The sequence below is a fragment of the Pistacia vera genome, unplaced genomic scaffold, assembly GCF_008641045.1.
Source record: "Pistacia vera cultivar Batoury unplaced genomic scaffold, PisVer_v2 Contig364, whole genome shotgun sequence".
NCBI classification, from domain to species: domain Eukaryota; kingdom Viridiplantae; phylum Streptophyta; class Magnoliopsida; order Sapindales; family Anacardiaceae; genus Pistacia; species Pistacia vera.
Window position 1 is genome coordinate 108,126 of NW_022196184.1, and position 18,693 is coordinate 126,818.

The 18,693-nt window shown below is 36.1% G+C and overlaps 4 protein-coding genes across 7 annotated transcripts; 1 reads left to right on the forward strand and 3 right to left on the reverse strand.

Annotated features, from left to right (window-relative positions):
- Nucleotides 1-80: 80 nt before the first annotated feature.
- LOC116140153 (probable receptor-like serine/threonine-protein kinase At5g57670) lies at nucleotides 81-891 on the reverse strand (the record flags this gene model as incomplete). The annotated part of the gene is made up of 2 exons (XM_031425775.1): nucleotides 81-603; nucleotides 691-891. Coding segments are annotated over 2 exons (444 nt in total), but the record flags the coding sequence as incomplete, so codon positions are not given.
- Nucleotides 892-911: 20 nt separating this feature from the next.
- LOC116140143 lies at nucleotides 912-3,966 on the reverse strand. Its single transcript, XM_031425766.1, has 5 exons — nucleotides 1,749-3,966; nucleotides 1,536-1,706; nucleotides 1,382-1,468; nucleotides 1,195-1,274; nucleotides 912-1,077 (listed from the first exon to the last, which is right to left on the reverse strand). The coding sequence occupies exons 1-5, from the start codon at nucleotides 3,864-3,866 to the stop codon at nucleotides 912-914; spliced, it is 2,622 nt and encodes an 873-aa protein (XP_031281626.1). The 5' UTR covers nucleotides 3,867-3,966.
- A 965-nt stretch (nucleotides 3,967-4,931) lies between these two features.
- On the reverse strand, nucleotides 4,932-8,932 carry LOC116140154 (probable receptor-like serine/threonine-protein kinase At5g57670). Its single transcript, XM_031425776.1, has 10 exons — nucleotides 8,441-8,932; nucleotides 8,243-8,340; nucleotides 7,719-7,968; nucleotides 6,862-7,632; nucleotides 6,516-6,764; nucleotides 6,233-6,396; nucleotides 6,046-6,125; nucleotides 5,781-5,928; nucleotides 5,542-5,691; nucleotides 4,932-5,454 (listed from the first exon to the last, which is right to left on the reverse strand). The coding sequence occupies exons 1-10, from the start codon at nucleotides 8,625-8,627 to the stop codon at nucleotides 5,212-5,214; spliced, it is 2,340 nt and encodes a 779-aa protein (XP_031281636.1). The 5' UTR covers nucleotides 8,628-8,932; the 3' UTR covers nucleotides 4,932-5,211.
- Nucleotides 8,933-15,164: 6,232 nt separating this feature from the next.
- On the forward strand, nucleotides 15,165-18,011 carry LOC116140169 (glutathione S-transferase TCHQD). Of its 4 annotated transcripts, none has more exons than XM_031425796.1 (3): nucleotides 15,165-15,304; nucleotides 16,502-16,800; nucleotides 17,161-18,011. In XM_031425796.1, exons 2-3 carry the CDS (start codon nucleotides 16,592-16,594, stop codon nucleotides 17,762-17,764), a joined length of 813 nt encoding a protein of 270 aa, XP_031281656.1. In that variant the 5' UTR covers nucleotides 15,165-15,304; nucleotides 16,502-16,591; the 3' UTR covers nucleotides 17,765-18,011. The 4 variants fall into 4 exon arrangements, with proteins under 4 accessions (XP_031281656.1, XP_031281655.1, XP_031281657.1 ...); XM_031425795.1 differs by having other exon boundaries at nucleotides 16,525-16,800; XM_031425797.1 differs by lacking the exon at nucleotides 15,165-15,304 and adding an exon at nucleotides 15,543-15,615 and having other exon boundaries at nucleotides 16,525-16,800.
- The last annotated feature ends 682 nt before the right edge of the window (nucleotides 18,012-18,693 follow it).

An 18,693-nucleotide genomic window follows, 5' to 3' on the forward strand; every position in this document is an offset into this window, starting at 1 on the left:
TGACTTGTATGAGCATGTTGTTGGTCATAAAGGATAAAGCCATATCCGAAAGGGACAAACAGAAAATCCAAATATTCAGGTAATTTATCTGCATCAAGTGCTCACTTTTATAACATGTGAATCATTTTCCATTGTTACAACGTACAACAAACTCTTGATCAAATGAGATCAACTATTATGACTAGTAAGGAAAGGAGGAGGGCACACCGACAAACAACCTCGCATCCAACCCTTATTTGGTAAGCAATCCAGAGAAGAAGCAAAACCCCAACTGAGAGTTGGGTTGAAACCAAAAGAATGTACAAAAGAATCACATAAGTGAACCATTTATACTCGCAATTGTTGTTGCCAGTGATGTGGTTAGTCAAAGCTTGATGAGCGGCTCCACCTGCCTTGCAAGTAGTCCTCTAATGAGACACTTTGCTCAATGCTGCTCATGGAGAATGAATCATTCTCAACGTCGAGCAGTGCGAGATTAAGATGGGATTGAAGGTTAGAACGCGGGCAGGCTTCATCATCTAGCATGTCGGATTCTTCTGAAGCATTAACTTGTAGTCTTGCCCACTTAGTTACATCAGTATCACCTTGGAGGAGCTTCAGAACCTGGGATAAATGAAAGTTCATAATCTTAAAACAACTTCCCCAACAAACCAATGGAGGGAGCTATTGCAGCTAATAAAGATAACTTACAAGATTCATTTGAGGCCTAGCTCGTGGGGCACGCCTGATACAAAGAATAGCTGCTAAAACCATCCTCTCCATCTGGTCATGATCATAATTGTTGCCCAAGGTTGGATCTAACAATTGTGTGACCTTCCCACTGTTTAGAACTGGCTTTGCCTGGACAAGAAGTTCGATTTGTTCATTGAAAAACAAAACCAAATGGTCAATTCAGACATGAGTAAATTCCGTCAGTAGAGAATACATACCCACATGACTAAACTCTCTTGGCCTTTGGGATAGTCATTGCTTATTGGCTTTCTGCCTGAGAGAAGCTCAAGGAGTACAACGCCAAATGCATAGACATCCACCTTGTCATTTACTTTGCCGTACATGAAGTATTCAGGGGCCAAGTAACTGCAGCAAATTTCCATTTTTTTTCTGGTAATGTTAGGAACTAATAAATGGGAATAAAGGATTATGTCTTTCATTGAAATTAATCAAATGAACAAAACTGGGGTGCGAATTACGTACCCAAAGGTTCCTGAAACATCAGTGCAGGTTATATGTGATGCGGAGGTCGATGCCCATTTGGCAAGTCCAAAATCAGATAGCTAAAGAAAAACCAAGTGGAAAAGCATGAACAGTTATGAACCAGTTCTGTTTTTAAGCCCTTTCATATTAAAAATACAGAACAAGTAGAGATAAATTTGAAAGGTACCTGTGGCTCAAAATCATCTGACAGTAGTATATTTGATGATTTAACATCCCTATGGATCACACGTTGAGCACTGCCACTGTGGAGACCCTGGCTGCTTACTAGAATCATCCACAGGGGTAATCTCAGAATTAGTAATTTTTTCCGGAAAGCTAACTAAATCATTATTAAAACCTGTTGTTGCATTCATTCCATGGGCAAAAACACTTGCCTCATGTCTTTCATTTTCCTCCGAGCTTAACAGATCAGAATTAATATCACCTCCTACCGAAAACAAAATTTTCGGAGATTCTTTTGTGGAAGAATTCTCAAGCAATAAAGTGTTTCCCTTGTGGCTTGTGGAAGAATTCTCAAGCAATAAAGTGTTTCCCTTGTGGCAGAACTGCTCGCCGGCAACTTCACCACTACCAATGTCAGAAACAGTAGCTTTGTTTAGTGATTTAGTTAGATCCTTTCCAGTTTTCTGTATGTCACTGAAAGAATGATCTGCATTTACAGAACCCTCATTGATTTTAGTTTCTTTATTACTAGAAGAAGCCAAAGGAGAAATTGAGTCACTCATCTTTCTCTTAATCTTAGTGATATGAGATCCACCAGAATCGACATCAGTGGTAACTTCCTCTGGTCCCATGGCAGCCTGTGAAGATCCACCCACTTTGTCACTTACAGGCAACATCATTCCTGGCTGTAAATCAACGGAATGAACTGAAGTTGCCCCAGCAGGAGTGATTTTCTCTTTGGAAGGTTTTCCTCCCTTTTTCAGCAAAGGAGCTGCAGATGCCTTAAGGGTGGAGCCATCTGCTTTCAGAGGTTCATCAAGCTTCTCTTTTGGTTGCAAACTGGATACATCTGGATTAGAGTTAATAACTTTCTTGACTACTTTCTTCACAACTCTTTTCCTCTTTGCAACCTTGAGCGAAGGTGTTTTACTAGTACTATCATCAGTGCCTCCTTTATCTGAAACAATACATTTTGACCTTCTAACCTTTGCAGGTGAACCATTAACCTGAGTGGTACAAGACTGTAAATTATGATCAAGCATTTCACCAACAGTAGAAGGGGCAACCTTCTTCCCAGATTGTTTCAAGTCAATATTTTTATCAGAACTAGAGGCATTATTCACAACATCTCTGGAACTATCCAACTTTATATTACTGTCACAAACTCTATTCAATTGTGGACTTGAACGATCCTTATCTGACGCCATAACTTTCCTATTTTTTCCATTCTTAGGTGTTACATTTGGATCAGAAACAACAGCAGAACTCAAAGGTGCCACAATTGCCTTGGCCACCAATGAATTAGATTTGAAAGAAACATCAAGCTCCACAGGACTGCCCTCTCTCTCTTCTTCAGCAACCACCCCATGATCTGAATACACAACCTTATCTTTCCCTCTCAATGAACCAGACTTCATCTCAACAAAATAACCAGAATAATGCAATTCATCATTTTCTCTAGTCCTAAAACAAGGTTTCTGTATTCTCAAAAGTGCACTCTTCTTTTGTACTTGCTTCCTTGGAGTCCTATTATACTCAAAACTGTTCTCTCTGCTTCCTCTATTATTACCATATCTTCCTGAATCTGACCCATAAAACTCACGCTTTCCACTAAAACTCCTAACTCCGCCACCACCATTCACACTATTTTGCCCCATTTCAATCATCGAATCACGAATTTCCCTCTCTCTCAATGCCTGCCTCTCAAAAACCCCGTCTCTCACATTACTCCTTATCATCTCATTACTATCAAACTGCGAACCATGTACATTCTCGTAATTAGCAGAATTCAATCTATCAGAATCAGATACAAAAAGACTACGACGTGACACAAACTCTAATCTTTGATTACTATTACCATTCTTATGCTCAAAATCAAAGACATCGTTGTTGTACCTTTCTCTTAACCTATGTTTCATATGTACTTCATGATTAATCTTCTCGATGGACCGATAACCGGACACAGGTCGGTTATCAAATTGACGATGATGTTCCAAATTGCTGACAACCGGACGGTGATCGGGAACAATCCTGGGTGGGTCCCACACATCGGGTCTGGTATCGAATTCAGGAACCAGTCGTTGACGGTGAGGATGATGGCGCTCATCGTCAACGGGAATCCGGTGGACATAATCGTGACTTCGTTGATGGTGGTGGTGACGATTGTGATCAACATTGACAGATTTAGGGTTAGGGTTAGGGTTAGGATTAAAATTGGGATTGAACGAGAGTTGGGGGTGATGGTGGGAATTATACGGATTCTTTGTTGGTGCTGGGACAGAAAGAGGAGGGTGATTAAGTGGTGGAACCGGTGTCGGAGCAGGGAGCGATTGTTGCGGCGGAGGGAGAGGTTGTTGTTGTTGTTGTTGAGGCAGTGGTGGTTGCGGACGGTAGTTGTAAACATGGGATGAAGGTGATGGTGCATAAAAATTAGGGTTCGGAGATGAAACGCCGACGTACCTGGCGCGATGAATATATGGAGGATCCATCACTGGCCGGCTTTTCTTCTTCTTGCAGCTGTTCTTGTTGATGTTGCTGCTTTCTGGCTGTTGCGTCTTTGGTTTGCTTTTGTTGTGTGCTTAGTGTTTGGTTGCGTCGATGTTTTTAATAAGTGGATGTGAATTTTCACTTTGGTCTTTGACTGTTGATACTGTAATGCGTTTCTTGTTTCCTAAACTCTCGTGCGTTGGATTATTTCGGATCTTTCCGTTTATTCCTTTACACTACCTTACCCTACCATTTAATACAACTGTATTTTTATTTATATTCGTATAAGCTAAGAATTTCCATCTTCTTATTACTTTTTAATAAGTCACTGCAATAGAAAATAATTATTCGATTTTAAACATTTAAATGATACATAAAAGCTTGATCGGATTCGGACTACAAATTTCTATACAATTATTCAAAAATAATAATAAATCAGATTTACAGACGTCCATTTATCTTCTATCCTTACGACAGCCCACCAGCATCCATAAGTGGCCAACGTGAGCCACACATAATTGAGTTGAATTCAAGCCCAAATTTCGCCTGAACTGGCCCAATAAACAAAAATAAAACCACCCCATATCCATCAGCATTATCTCATAATCTCCCCCCATTGAAGGGTCGAAAAGTGGATGTTTTTGGTGAATATTTTACCGGGATGAAGAAGGCACTGGTGATATAACGTTATAGTAATGGGTGTCGGTGGCAATAGCGGGTGGAAGAGACCTGTTCACTTGTTACAATCAGAATTCTACTTTAGTAGTTAGTGGTATATATTGTGCGTTGTTTTGTCATTTGTGGTGTTGGGAGATGTTAATGACTTCAACAAAGAAAGCAATTTGTTTGGCAGAACGTGACGACAAAATAAAGGATGTTGATTAAAGCAGGAAAAAGGAATCTAAAAACAGTAACCATGGAGGACCAGTTGGACAATAATAGCAGCTAGTTGAGAGATGACAATGACTTGGATCATGGCTGAGTAATTGACTTGTATGAGCATGTTGTTGGTCATAAAGGATAAAGCCATATCCGAAAGGGACAAACAGAAAATCCAAATATTCAGGTAATTTATCTGCATCAAGTGCTCACTTTTATAACATGTGAATCATTTTCCATTGTTACAACGTACAACAAACTCTTGATCAAATGAGATCAACTATTATGACTAGTAAGGAAAGGAGGAGGGCACACCGACAAACAACCTCGCATCCAACCCTTATTTGGTAAGCAATCCAGAGAAGAAGCAAAACCCCAACTGAGAGTTGGGTTGAAACCAAAAGAATGTACAAAAGAATCACATAAGTGAACCATTTATACTCGCAATTGTTGTTGCCAGTGATGTGGTTAGTCAAAGCTTGATGAGCGGCTCCACCTGCCTTGCAAGTAGTCCTCTAATGAGACACTTTGCTCAATGCTGCTCATGGAGAATGAATCATTCTCAACGTCGAGCAGTGCGAGATTAAGATGGGATTGAAGGTTAGAACGCGGGCAGGCTTCATCATCTAGCATGTCGGATTCTTCTGAAGCATTAACTTGTAGTCTTGCCCACTTAGTTACATCAGTATCACCTTGGAGGAGCTTCAGAACCTGGGATAAATGAAAGTTCATAATCTTAAAACAACTTCCCCAACAAACCAATGGAGGGAGCTATTGCAGCTAATAAAGATAACTTACAAGATTCATTTGAGGCCTAGCTCGTGGGGCACGCCTGATACAAAGAATAGCTGCTAAAACCATCCTCTCCATCTGGTCATGATCATAATTGTTGCCCAAGGTTGGATCTAACAATTGTGTGACCTTCCCACTGTTTAGAACTGGCTTTGCCTGGACAAGAAGTTCGATTTGTTCATTGAAAAACAAAACCAAATGGTCAATTCAGACATGAGTAAATTCCGTCAGTAGAGAATACATACCCACATGACTAAACTCTCTTGGCCTTTGGGATAGTCATTGCTTATTGGCTTTCTGCCTGAGAGAAGCTCAAGGAGTACAACGCCAAATGCATAGACATCCACCTTGTCATTTACTTTCCCGTACATGAAGTATTCAGGGGCCAAGTAACTGCAGCAAATTTCCATTTTTTTTCTGGTAATGTTAGGAACTAATAAATGGGAATAAAGGATTATGTCTTTCATTGAAATTAATCAAATGAACAAAACTGGGGTGCGAATTACGTACCCAAAAGTTCCTGAAACATCAGTGCAGGTTATATGTGATGCGGAGGTCGATGCCCATTTGGCGAGTCCAAAATCAGATAGCTAAAGAAAAACCAAGTAGAAAAGCATGAACAGCTATGAACCAGTTCTGTTTTTAAGCACTTTCATATTAAAAATACAGAACAAGTAGAGAAAAATTTGAAAGGTACCTGTGGCTCAAAATCATCTGACAGTAGTATATTTGATGATTTAACATCCCTATGGATCACACGTTGAGCACTGCCACTGTGGAGATAATTTAAGGCCTCAGCCACCCCCACAGCCACCTTATATCTCTCAGTCCAACCAAATGCATGTGGATCTTTCTTGTTACCTAACGAATAAGCATAAAGAAGGTGTAAACCGAAGTGAAAACTAAATGCTAAGTCAACCTAACAATAATCTTTGGAGTCTCCTCAATTTCTAAAGTAAAAGTACTATGTGTTCACATACCATGAAGGTTTTCTTCCAGGCTTCCTCTAGATAGAAAATCATAAACCAATAGACGATTATTGTCTTCGAAACAGAATCCCAAAAGAGAGATGATGTTCTTGTGATGTAATGTAGTAATTATCTCAATTTCCAAAACAAACTCCTTCAGCACATCTTCAGATGACTTCAGGATTTTCACAGCAAGCTCCTTGCCATCAGGAAGCCAACCTTTATAAACCTGACTGCTGCCTCCTTTTCCAATCAAATTCTCTGGAATCAATAATAAATATTGTTAGACTAAACCAAGTACCCAGAATGGACAAAAGATAAACTGTTTTAAAACAGCAGTTTGAGGATCCAAACATACCAGCCAAGAAATTAGATGTTGCAGAGAGGAGTTCCTGGTACTTAAACAGTCTGCAAGTAGCAGAGTATTTCTCATGTAGACCCTCCAATTCGTTGGGCAGTTTTGTTGAATTTTTGTCAGGAGAAGAAGAAGTTCTAACAATCTCATTTCCAGCTGGAACAATTGCACCACTTTCTCCATCCAAACTGGAAGATTCGATATTTCCTTGAGCACAACTACTTTGTTTAAGATCTGAATCCGTAATAAGTGAAGGTTGCCTAGAGGGCAACCGCAATGCCCATTGTACCACAGAGATCTTCCTCAATGAAGACCTATCAGGAGCTTGTCGCTCTGTTAACACTGTTCGACGAAGCAGTGGCCATCCAGGCCTCGCTTCAGGCAATTCTCTGATCAATAAAGTTATAGAAGTTGAAGGTGACTCTACCTTCTGAACAGGCACTATAGCCAAAGAATCACCTTCACCTCTGCCGCCATCACCATTGCAACTTGACTCTTCTTCACATGGGTTACAAGAATCATCTGGGAATACTCCAGCCGGTCCACAAATGGAGCAGTTTTGTTTCCTAGCACTGTCCAAGCAATCTGAACCGGCTTTCGCTAAGGCCCTTTCCAAATTCAACATAGAACCAAGATCATTAACAGATTTATGTGCTACATTAGGAGCATCATCATTAACTACTTTAGAATTCTTTGGTCCTCCAGCATTCATAGTCAATGATATTGACCGGTGTATTACATCAAGCAAACTATTCCGGCGATGATCTTCAGTTCCTGCAATAAGTCAAGCTTAATTTTTTTAATAAAACCAATAAAATTCATGCCCGTCTCAGAAGAAAAAAAGGGATAAAGTTCACAACCTTGTGTTTCAGCAGATTTTGATAAAGGGCCCTCTCTTTGGTAAACAACTTTTCCATTGTTAACCGCAAGAACTGCACATTCCTTTGACAGTTTCTTAGCACAATATTTAGCCACAGATGTTGATGATCGGATTGTATGGTGATTTCTAGCAGTTCCAACTATAACCTTAGATGCAGAGTAAGAATTTGCTTCTCTAACTAATATTTTCCGAATTGATGTTCCTCTGCATATTTTAAGCTTCAGATCCACCTGCAACATTTACATTACAATAAATAACGAATTTTCATTTCTATTCAAGAAAGTACCACAGTTAACATTAAAGAAACTATAATTCTGCATCTTCAACCAACTAAAGCCTCCGTAAGTTTGCTAACTGGACCTGAATTTCTTTTTATGGAAGCTTAAAGACCGAAGTTCTCTTTAAAAAATTCGTTCATTTTCAAAACAACCAGGCAGAGAGCAAGGACTAAATAGCAAGTTTTAATTAAGAGACATACAAATAATAAAGTGAATGAAACCAAACCTGTTTCAAGTTGCAGAAACCTTCATACACGTCAAGAACAGAGTCAAAAGCTTTAACGAGTGACAAAAGCGAAGACTTCCCATCACGATCCACAATTTCTACGCACAACGCAGTTCACGTAACCACTAAAAACAACCAAAACACAAACCAAAAAAAAAAACACTCAAAACACCCACATAATCAATCACGTATACTTACCATTGTTGCCAAGAACATGAAGAGCTATCACTGAATCACCGGGCTGCGCAACTTTGACCAGAGCCCACGTCAACAACTCTCTGCTATGCGAGTCCAACTTCACACCCACCACCACCGTCCCACCACCACATGAACTCGCCACGTCAGCTTCTTCTCCGACCAAACCAGCCTGTTGCACCATCTTCATTGCTGCTATGTCGTGCGTAAGTGATTTAACAATTGAGGTCGAATTCTTTGTCGTTTTGTTGCCCAAAATAGAAGATCATTTTAAGGTTATATAAATGTTAACTGTTAAGGTTTGGCAAGAGAGTTGCGTTTGAGAGAGAAAGAGAAAGAGAGAGTCTTTCTCTTATGGCTTAACCGTCGTCAGTTTGTTTGCTTTCCAAGCTCGCCAACCAGACCAGAAAAAGAAAGGGAGGGAGAGGAGGTTTCACGCTAAACTCAAGAGTAGAGTAGGGTTTGAGTGTTGTTTAAAGTTTATGTTTTGCACGGTGTTGATCATGACCACGTGATGAAGGAATGGAGGGTCCCAGATCTAATGCCGTGCGACCAGTATTTAATATGAGAGATACTGTTGGATAAAATTAGGTCATGAAAATAAGCATGGGATATTTTACTTGTTGAAGAATGTAGGGACACATTTTCTAAATTTCTAACTATTTTTTTTTTATTATATTCTACTTGCAATATAGAGTATGTTTTATCAACCTTACCTTAATGAAAATGTGTCATTCATGCTTACTTATTTAATTAATAATTTCATAAATTTAACTCTAAATTGTCATCTAATAAATGAGTCAGGTTCAATTCATGTTACATTTGACTTGTTCAAGGCAAACTATTTATTTTATTATTTGTATCGCCAAAACATTACCTTAAAAATACAAAAATATTTGCTTTCAAAAGGATGAAAATGTATTAATCAATTTTCACTTAGTCTCATATGTTTATGCGCGTGTTATTCACTCTCGTGCAGGCGAAGATTGACACCGAAATTCACGGGAAAAGGTGAGGGGACCCCACTAAAAATAATCCGTGATGCGGAGAGCGTGAAATGTTTTTCTGTACGCGCGTGAGACGTGACATTAGGTTCTTATCTATTACTATTTCCAAAGTCTTTTCATTCGTTTTTTGGCTTTCCTTTCCGCACGCTTTAATACTCTTACCTTTTATGTTATAGAAGATAATTAAAATTGTCTTTATTTAATGTTAGTTAATTGATTAGAAGGTGATTATTGCATTACGGTTGTTTTCATGTTGATTATAAGCCGCCGGTGGACCCTTTAATGTTTCCTCCACCTGACCACCACCACCTACCTCATGTTTTAACTTTTACATAATAATTTTATGTGGTTTTTATCTGCAATTAATTTATTTGAAAAACATTATAATATAAAAATTATTTTTCTTAATTTCATTTTGTATGATTTAACCTGAGGAAATATTAAATTCAAAATGTCCTTTGAGCTAACATGATGATGGAATCAACTTCTGTTTATTAATTAATTAATGTACTTATAAGTTGATGTAATGATGCTCCATTGTTAGTCATAATGATCTCATTGTTGTTGGTAATTCATAAATCATTTCATGCGCCCAAATAATTTTTATTCCTTTATTTTATTTTATTTTTTTAATTTCGAGGATTGTAATTTGTGAGTAAAATAAATTATTTTTATTATTAGTTTCGTTGTTTTCACATTAATCGGAGATCACTCATTCATTGATAGGGCGGTGATGAATGTTACCGACCCGGCCCGTGACTGCGTACTGAAAGTCTGAAACACTCTACCTGACTTCTGTACCTGGTAGCGTATAACTATTATCACGTGATTCCCAATCAAACACCATACACATGGCAACTTTCTTCCTAGTGAGCCCCACGTAAAAGCCATACCTAACACGTGCACCACAAGCTGACGGCCACGTGCCGCAACCTACTACGAGAATTCCGTACAGTTTATTAGATTTATACAGGATAATTATAAATATTGCTCACGGCCTTGAAGTTGAGCCACATCTCTTTCTTATATTCCAGGATTAAATGAAATTTAAAATAATTTATTTTTTGAACGCATGGAATCAAAATATTCATATTCATATCCGATAACCGGTAATTAAATTAGAAGAAACTGAATAATTGGAACAGCAACGTTACAGGGGGTGGTGATCCTGGACCTCCTGGTCCCCTACAGTAGCATGCATGTGATAGGCTCTACTCTATTAAAAAAAATGGGACCCATTTCAGTTGATGTGTAGCGTGGTCCACCTCCACCACCACCACCACTACCGTCCTAAAATTAACCGCTTCTACCTTTGCAAATCATCTAACTAATTAACTCTGATCTCCCCGTAATAACACATTAATTAATTATCAACTTTTAATTAATTAATCTAATAATTAGTTAGCTTGCGGGGTGTCGGTGGATCTGAGCGTGCGTGGGATGTCACGTGCTAGAGTAGACGAGGGGTGATGGGCTAGTCAAGTTATTTAATTATCGCACTCATATCATATCCCAAGCGCCCACATTTATAGACTAAAAGATATTTTTTTTTAAATAATAATTTAAAAAAAAAAAAAAAAAAAAGCGCCCACATTTATAGACTAAAAGATATTTTTTTTTAAATAATAATTTAAAAAAAAAAAAAAAAAAAAAAAAAAAAAAAGATTGATTGAATAGAGAGGAGGTGAGGCTGCCGGGTAGTTGCCCAAAATTAGGGCTGCTATGATTTATTCAAGTACTCAAAGTTAGAGAATCTGTGTAGTTTACTTCATTTTTTTACTTCTCAAATTGGTGATCTTTCATCTTAATTTGGTTCAATTCGAATGAGAAAAGATCTTATTTGAATATAAATATTGTATTTTATGAGTGAAGGTCTCATATAATCTTATTATTATTGAAAAATGCTCATCTTTAAAAGTTTGGTAATGTTATCGAGATGATATTAAATTGAAATTTGGTACTTGGTCAATTATAACTGTCATATAATGCTTAATTTTCTTCTACTTGTTATAAGGTCTAATAAAGAAGATTGGTGGGATTCTTAAGCTTCTCATTTTGCCAAAAATTAAGAGAAAAATCCATACATGACTTTATATGAGACACAAGAACGGCATTGCCCAAATAATTTATTTTGGTTATGGTTAATCTTTTACATCAGTTGTTTCAATTTCTTGCATCTCATTCTCTATTTGAAACCACACAACTTGTTTTGCGTATCCACTTCATGGATTACTCAAGTCCAAATCCCAATGCAAAAACAAACTAATCAATTATTGAAGCATATATGTGTTCATATTATGTTAGTCAGATGACAATATAACACAAAGTAATCCAGAGAGGAACTATTCTAGTACGGATGGTCCTACAGTATCAAATATGGGTGAGCACGAGTAGCGGATAGAATTGGAACTGGAATCGAAACCTACCCAAAACCGACACTGTGCGGGTAGGTTTCGCTTCCATTTTATTGGAACTGATATTGTGTGGTTCTGGTTCTAGTTCCTACAAGTTTCGGAATCGGAAACAGAACCAGAGCTAGAACCCGGAAAAAGAACCTGAAGTGGATACCCGGCTTGGAACCTATTTGTGTTTTGGTTTTGATTAAAAAAAATTATATGAATTATGATGAATTGATTGAATTCAAGTGTTGCCTAGAGATTAGAGAGTTTATGAGTCACATTAGACATAAATGAATGAGTAATTAAAAGTTTAAAACTACTAAATGTAGGTTTTCTTAATTTGTTAGGGGTGTATTTGTAAACTTTTAAGGTATTTTTATCATTTTTTAAACTACTAGGAGGTAGGGGGATAACTATTTTTTATAGGGTTCCTTGAATTTAAGAACCAGAATTGATAGGATTCGGTTCTGGTTTCTTGTTTTGGGAACCTGTATAGTTGTACTATGTGGTTTTGATTCTGATTTTTTCAAAAAATGCAAGGTATTCGGAACCGCTCACTCATAATATCAAATATAATATTATAATAGACAAAAAAAAAAAAAAAAAATCAATGTTTTGATCTCCTGACATTTGTGGGCCTTAATCACTAGTGCACCGACAATTTTTATTGAATCGAATAATTATTTAATCTAAGAATAATTCGGATCATAAAAGTACATGAACTAAATAGAATCGGATTCAATATTAATTGTTTTGTGACCCTACCCAAAAATAAAATACGTATCTTTGTGATAGCTTGATTACATTTAAGAGCATTTTTGTATGCATTGGGACAGTCCCCCCTTGAATTTTGAGGACGCTGCCTCCTGACTATGCACAAATATTTAAAGCTTGGATTTATATTCTATAAATCCATAATATTCCAATGAAAAACGCATTTCATTTATGGGTATTCTGTTTCTTAAAACTTCAACATATTCTTGTATTGAAATCAAAAGAAAACGTGAATTATTCCTTTAAACAAGGCCGTAATTAGTCCCTAAATCGTGATTAATGGTGTCAACTAATTTTAGGCATCCTCTCGCAATTCCCAACAAACGTTACCATATTTTACATGATTAATAAACTGAACGACATGACACTTTCGTGTACTAAAATTGATGCCTAAGGCCGGAAACTAATTAAATTAAATTTATTGATTGGGCAGTTACATGCAATGATACTTGCTTGAGTTTCGTGCGTGCCTAACAGTGGGCCGTTAAATTTGGGGTTTGGAAGACCAAAACGACACTCTAACCAATACAAAACACAACGCACCAGCGGCAATGTTATTACTAACCTCCTGATTTTCCCGCCCTCAATTTTCTTATGGTTTCAACGAACAATTAACTAATGAATTAATTATTATCTCTTTAACTGACAGAAAAGGAAACGTAACTTGTCAGTTGGTGGCCTTGCTTTCCACGACAGGCACTAAATCTTAGATGGGTATATAGGATGATTAATCTAAGATAAAGCATCTGTCAATTAGGGCAACGATCTTAAGTTCAAAGTCAACTCTTAAACAATAGTAGGAGTTGTTGAAGTTATCGACGTGTTTAACAAGTTATATCTATTTTTAATATTATTTATATAATTTAGAGACAGTTTTGATTTAAGTAAATTAGTGAGTTTGATAGGACTATATCACTGACTCCTTTCCTTGTCATTATCATTTATTTCAAATTGTACAGCTCTAACACATAAACCCTTCAAATATTAAACATAATTTCTGAACCGCCAGTTGAGCACAACTCTTATACACTAATTTATTGGCGTTCGCACATTGGTCTTTCTGTATGCATGTAATGGTGAAGTTTAGGTTTTTGAGGGTTATCGAGTCCGTTTTAGTTGACTAGGCCATGATTTTGAAAAGCCCACATACAAAACCCAGTCGGTAGTGAACCCATTGGAAGTGTATGTCAAAATATTGATTGATTCCCGAAACAAGGCACTGAATCTTTTGATGAATGAGGACCTGAAGTGGTGAGTCCCATCATCATTGAACAAATTTTAATAAATATAAATCGCACTAGTAATTATGTGGAGTTTGATTTGTATGATTATTCTCATAATCATTGTATAATTATGAAATTAATTCACTCTATTTTGTGAGTTTGTAAAAGGAGTTTTGACCTAAACATTATTCAACACAATAGTAGTGGATCTGGATATTGCTTGGCGGCCGGTGATTAGTTTGATTTTTTTTTTTATAGAGAATGGAGATGGGCCTGCCCCATAATTCTCTTCAATAAGGAGAATAACATTTTCCCACCCAAGGTTTGATGAAACCGCTTTCCCACCCTTCATTAGGTTATGTTACTGTTTTCTGTTAATATTTGATTGAAAAGACAAAAATACCCTTAGATAGTTTATTATAAATTAAAATTTAGTTAATTCAAAGTCTTTATTCGATTATCTATTAGTCCAAGTATAAAGATACATTTTTTTCTTGTTTATTTAATTAATTAGGAATATTGATTTTTTATGTTAATTAGTAAAAATAAAAAACATTATAAGTAATAGTAATGTGATATTGATGACATTATAAATAAATATTAAGATTATTTAACTTTAAACAATTTTATAGTATTACTCCTAACTTTTTAGGTGGGGTTAACTATTTTTTATTTTTTGAATTTTTAATATTTGACTTTTTGGCTAATTAAAAAATAATAAAAAATTTATAAAGTAAAATATTTAAGGGCATTTTTGTCTTTTCAATAAAATATTAACGAAAAATATAACAGACACTAACGAAAGGTGGGAAAGTGTCATTTTGAAACTTGATAGGTGAGAAAATGTCATTCTCCCTCTTTTATGACATATTATTGATATAATTTTCAATATCTATAAATTCAAAATAAAATTGAACAAATAAATTTTACTGATTTACTTCATTTTGACTTTTTTAATTAATCTTAGAGTATATATTTTCTTGCTTATATCTAAAGTAACGTCTTAGATATTGTAGGACATTTAATTAGTAATAACCACATTTTTTAGAATCCTTTATCCTTAATTGGTAATATCATAAACTGTTTAAAAAAAAAATCATCATATTTAATATCAACATTGAAACTTCATTATCATAAATCAATAATCCAAATAACAATATAATAAGTTACATCACTCCAAAAACGTGGCACTCAAATAAAGCGAGTAAAACCAAAATTCCATACTCGACCTAGTAGTCAACTCAGTTTCTTCTATGCACTTTCCAAATAGGAAGCATAAATTCCAACTTGTAATGTTCTCATTCTCCTCTCTACAACTGCAAACACTCTTATATTCCTCTACCTTTAAAGCTTCATTTTTTTTCCTTTTTTTTTTTTTGTGCTACAGTTAAGTCCACGAAAAGTTTTTATTCTTCTTCAGGCGCCCCTACATATCACTAAAAACGCTTTCCAGTGTTCATCTGGGTATGTCTATGTTTCCCCTCCCTTTTAATTTGGTTGATATCTTTGCGTAACCTTTCTTAAAGTTTCTTGATATCTTTGCTTAACCTTTCTTAAAGTTTCTTTCTTTTTCGTTCCTTGGTGGTGGGTCTTTTCAGTTTTTTCTTTCTCTTCTTTGATTTTCTGATTCAGTTTTCTGTTATCTTTGCTTTTTTTTTTTTGTTGAATTTTTCTCAAGTTTGATACTGTTTAACTTTTGCATGAAAAGATTTTATGGGAATTGCGCTGCCGAAGTTGAATTGTTTTGAATGATTTTTGCTCTGTGTTTTGACGAGGTCTGTATAAATTGAATGTATTTTTTGTTTTTTTTTTTTTGGCATTTAAGCTACATTGTGCCATTTTATTTATTCTTTTTCAATGGGGGATACTGGAATCCATTGCTGATATCATTAATTTGCTTCACTTGCATGCCTGAATTGGAAACTATAACACATGGCTGGCTTGAAGGATCAATCAAGAGCTAAAATACTACTTTGGGAATATTTTTTCTTTTAATTTTTGTTGTATGTTCTTTAATGTTGAAAGTAGTCCTAATGTATGCTCATCATTGTTGATGCCATACGATACAAGTCTTCTGTTTGGGAGATGAACTTGTGGAAAAGTATTAGTAAAACATAAAGGTCATACATGTTCAAGCTGATTTGGGATCTATCTCTTTCTGTACATGCCAGAAACATTGGATGAACTCTAAATATTATTCTTTTACAATGAGTATCTTGTGGGTTGAGCAGATTGAAAAATGTTTCTTACTTGCTACTATAGGTTCCTTTTTCCTCCTCTCTTATTGATTTATGGTTAAAGGAGTTGTAGGGCTTTTTATTTATTTATTTTTGAATCTGTTAAAACATTCCTCAATTGCTTTCCATAATGGAACTGTCATAACAAATACTTCATACCTTAGCCAAACGAATCCATGTGGAGAAAGAAAGAGGACAAGAAACCTCTAATCATATATTTCACAAGCTCATGGGATTTTCCCTTAGTTCTGCATTTGTGTCACACCATTTCATCATAAGTTGCGAAGATTTTGGTTTAGTCCCTCGATCTTATTCAATATTTATTTAAAATTTTTCTCTTATTAATTGGCCCAATGAAAAATGCCAATGGCCTTTTCTCTTAATATTTCAGTTGCAGATCTTGATGTATTCTCTTTTATTGAAGGCACTCTCTCTGATTATTTGCAGTTGATACGTAAGCTCTCAACTCTCTCTTTGTCAGAGTAACATCCTGAGAGCCGATGCTAGTTAAAAAATGCAGCTATATCATCATCCATTTTCTTTAGACAGCCAAAAGGTAAGACTTGCTTTAGAAGAGAAAGGCATTGATTACACATCATTCCATGTCAATCCTATAACCGGCAAGAATATGGACTCTTCCTTCTTTAGGATGAACCCGTGTGCTAAACTCCCGGTGTTTAAGAATGGCTCTCACATCATTTTCGACACCATTGAGATAATCCAGTAAGTCTAGCCTCCATTTTATATTGGTAGATGCATATGGAAGCAATTTCTAACAAAAATGATACATGATATCCCTTTAGAATGATTTTTGGATTTTACTAAAGTTTCTTAACTAGATAAAGCCATAACAAGTTCACAGACCACTTCCTTGTTTTACTTCTCTTTCAGCCTTAAAAACTTGTGGTTTTTTCAAGACTCTTATGAGCAAGAATTTCACTTACTCTGTTAGACTTGATTTGTTCTTATATTAGTTATAATTGGTAAAATGGTTTAGAGCGTATAATCTAATTTTTGAAATTGTTTTCCATAGATAGCTTTATTAGAGATGAGGAGATTTCAAAGTGATATAGAAATTTGCAGGTATATAGAAAGGATAGCAGTTGTCTCTTCGGGTGCTGTCAATGCTAATGACCTGTCCTCTGGTAGCAGAGAAGTGGTTGAGTGGATGCATAAGATACAAGATTGGGACCCCAAATATTTCACACTTTCCCATATCCCTGAGAAATATCGCTGCTATGTATCCAGATTCCTTAGGAGGGTTGTGATTGCTCGGATGGCTGAATCACCTGATCTTGCAAGTGCTTACCATCGGAAGCTTAAAGAAGCATATGATACCGATGACAAGTTGAAAAATCCAGATGTTGTGAAATGGAGCAAAGATCATCTCGTTAGACTTCTTGATGAAGTGGAAACAAAGCTGAATGAAGCATCATATTTAACCGGTGAGGAGTTTACCATGGCAGATGTTATGCTTATTCCAGTACTGGAGCGTTTGGTGCTCCTGGATTTAGAAGATGAGTACATAAGTTGTCGGCCAAACATTGCTGAGTACTGGAGTATAGTGCAGCAGAGGCCTAGCTTTAAGAAGGTAATTGGGAAGTATTTCAAAGGCTGGAGAAAGCACAAAACACTAATGAAAACATGGTGCTCTGTTCGAATCAGAAGCGCACTGAGGAGATATTGATGAAAACAGGTAAATGTTATTGAATTTTATGCTGTAAATTAGAGATGTTGAGAAGTGTGAGGAAAAAGAAAAATCAATTGTATGTAATTTTTCTTTACAAATTTTCCCTCTTTAGCTTTCTGTTCTCTTGTTATGGTGGTTTCTTGGTGGGAAGTTTTATTTGGAGTGGATCTTCAAAATTTGACTCATGTAAAGCTTAGCTTTTTAAGCATGCGTATAATATATAGTTTGATTCTCAGCTTTGTAATTTAATTTGATCAAATGCTTTCATATTCTATCAACAAGAGTGCGAATTTGCTTTTGTAGTAATGGTGTAACGGGACATAATCCAACAGATCTTGGCAGACCGGAAACATATTCGAAATGGTTGCCACTTAAGATATCTGAATAATACATCAAATCTAATCATTTTCCAGAAAATTAGGAAAAATGTGTAAAGAAATAGTACGTGAGCAACGCAAATGTTTATAACAAGAAAAATTCTATGTTACGTTCCTGCAGTTGGAGTTGGAGCCATATGGCTGGTGCTTGACAAATTTGTATGGAATATACATGGTATACAATTTATTTCTGGTTGAAAGCACAGTCAATTTACTATTGTAACGTTAGTGAACTGCAAAATTGAAGCTCCCGCAATACATAACAAGAATGTCAAAAAACCAAATTTTCGTCTAGTCGTCTCAAAGAAGTAGAAGCAGAATATAAATAAGGGTGAAGAAGGAGCAGAATATAAATAAGTAAAGGATGTGTCTGCCCACAGCCAATCATCATTCTTCCAACTATCTATATGATGTGCTGCCATGTATCTTGTTTAAATAAACACAATTGTGAGATGCTTCAACGTTATGAAAAGTAAAAACTTGAATTCTTGTGAAAATTACTCAAACAAGGCAACTTCAATCCACCGAATTCCTCACTAGCAAACAGGT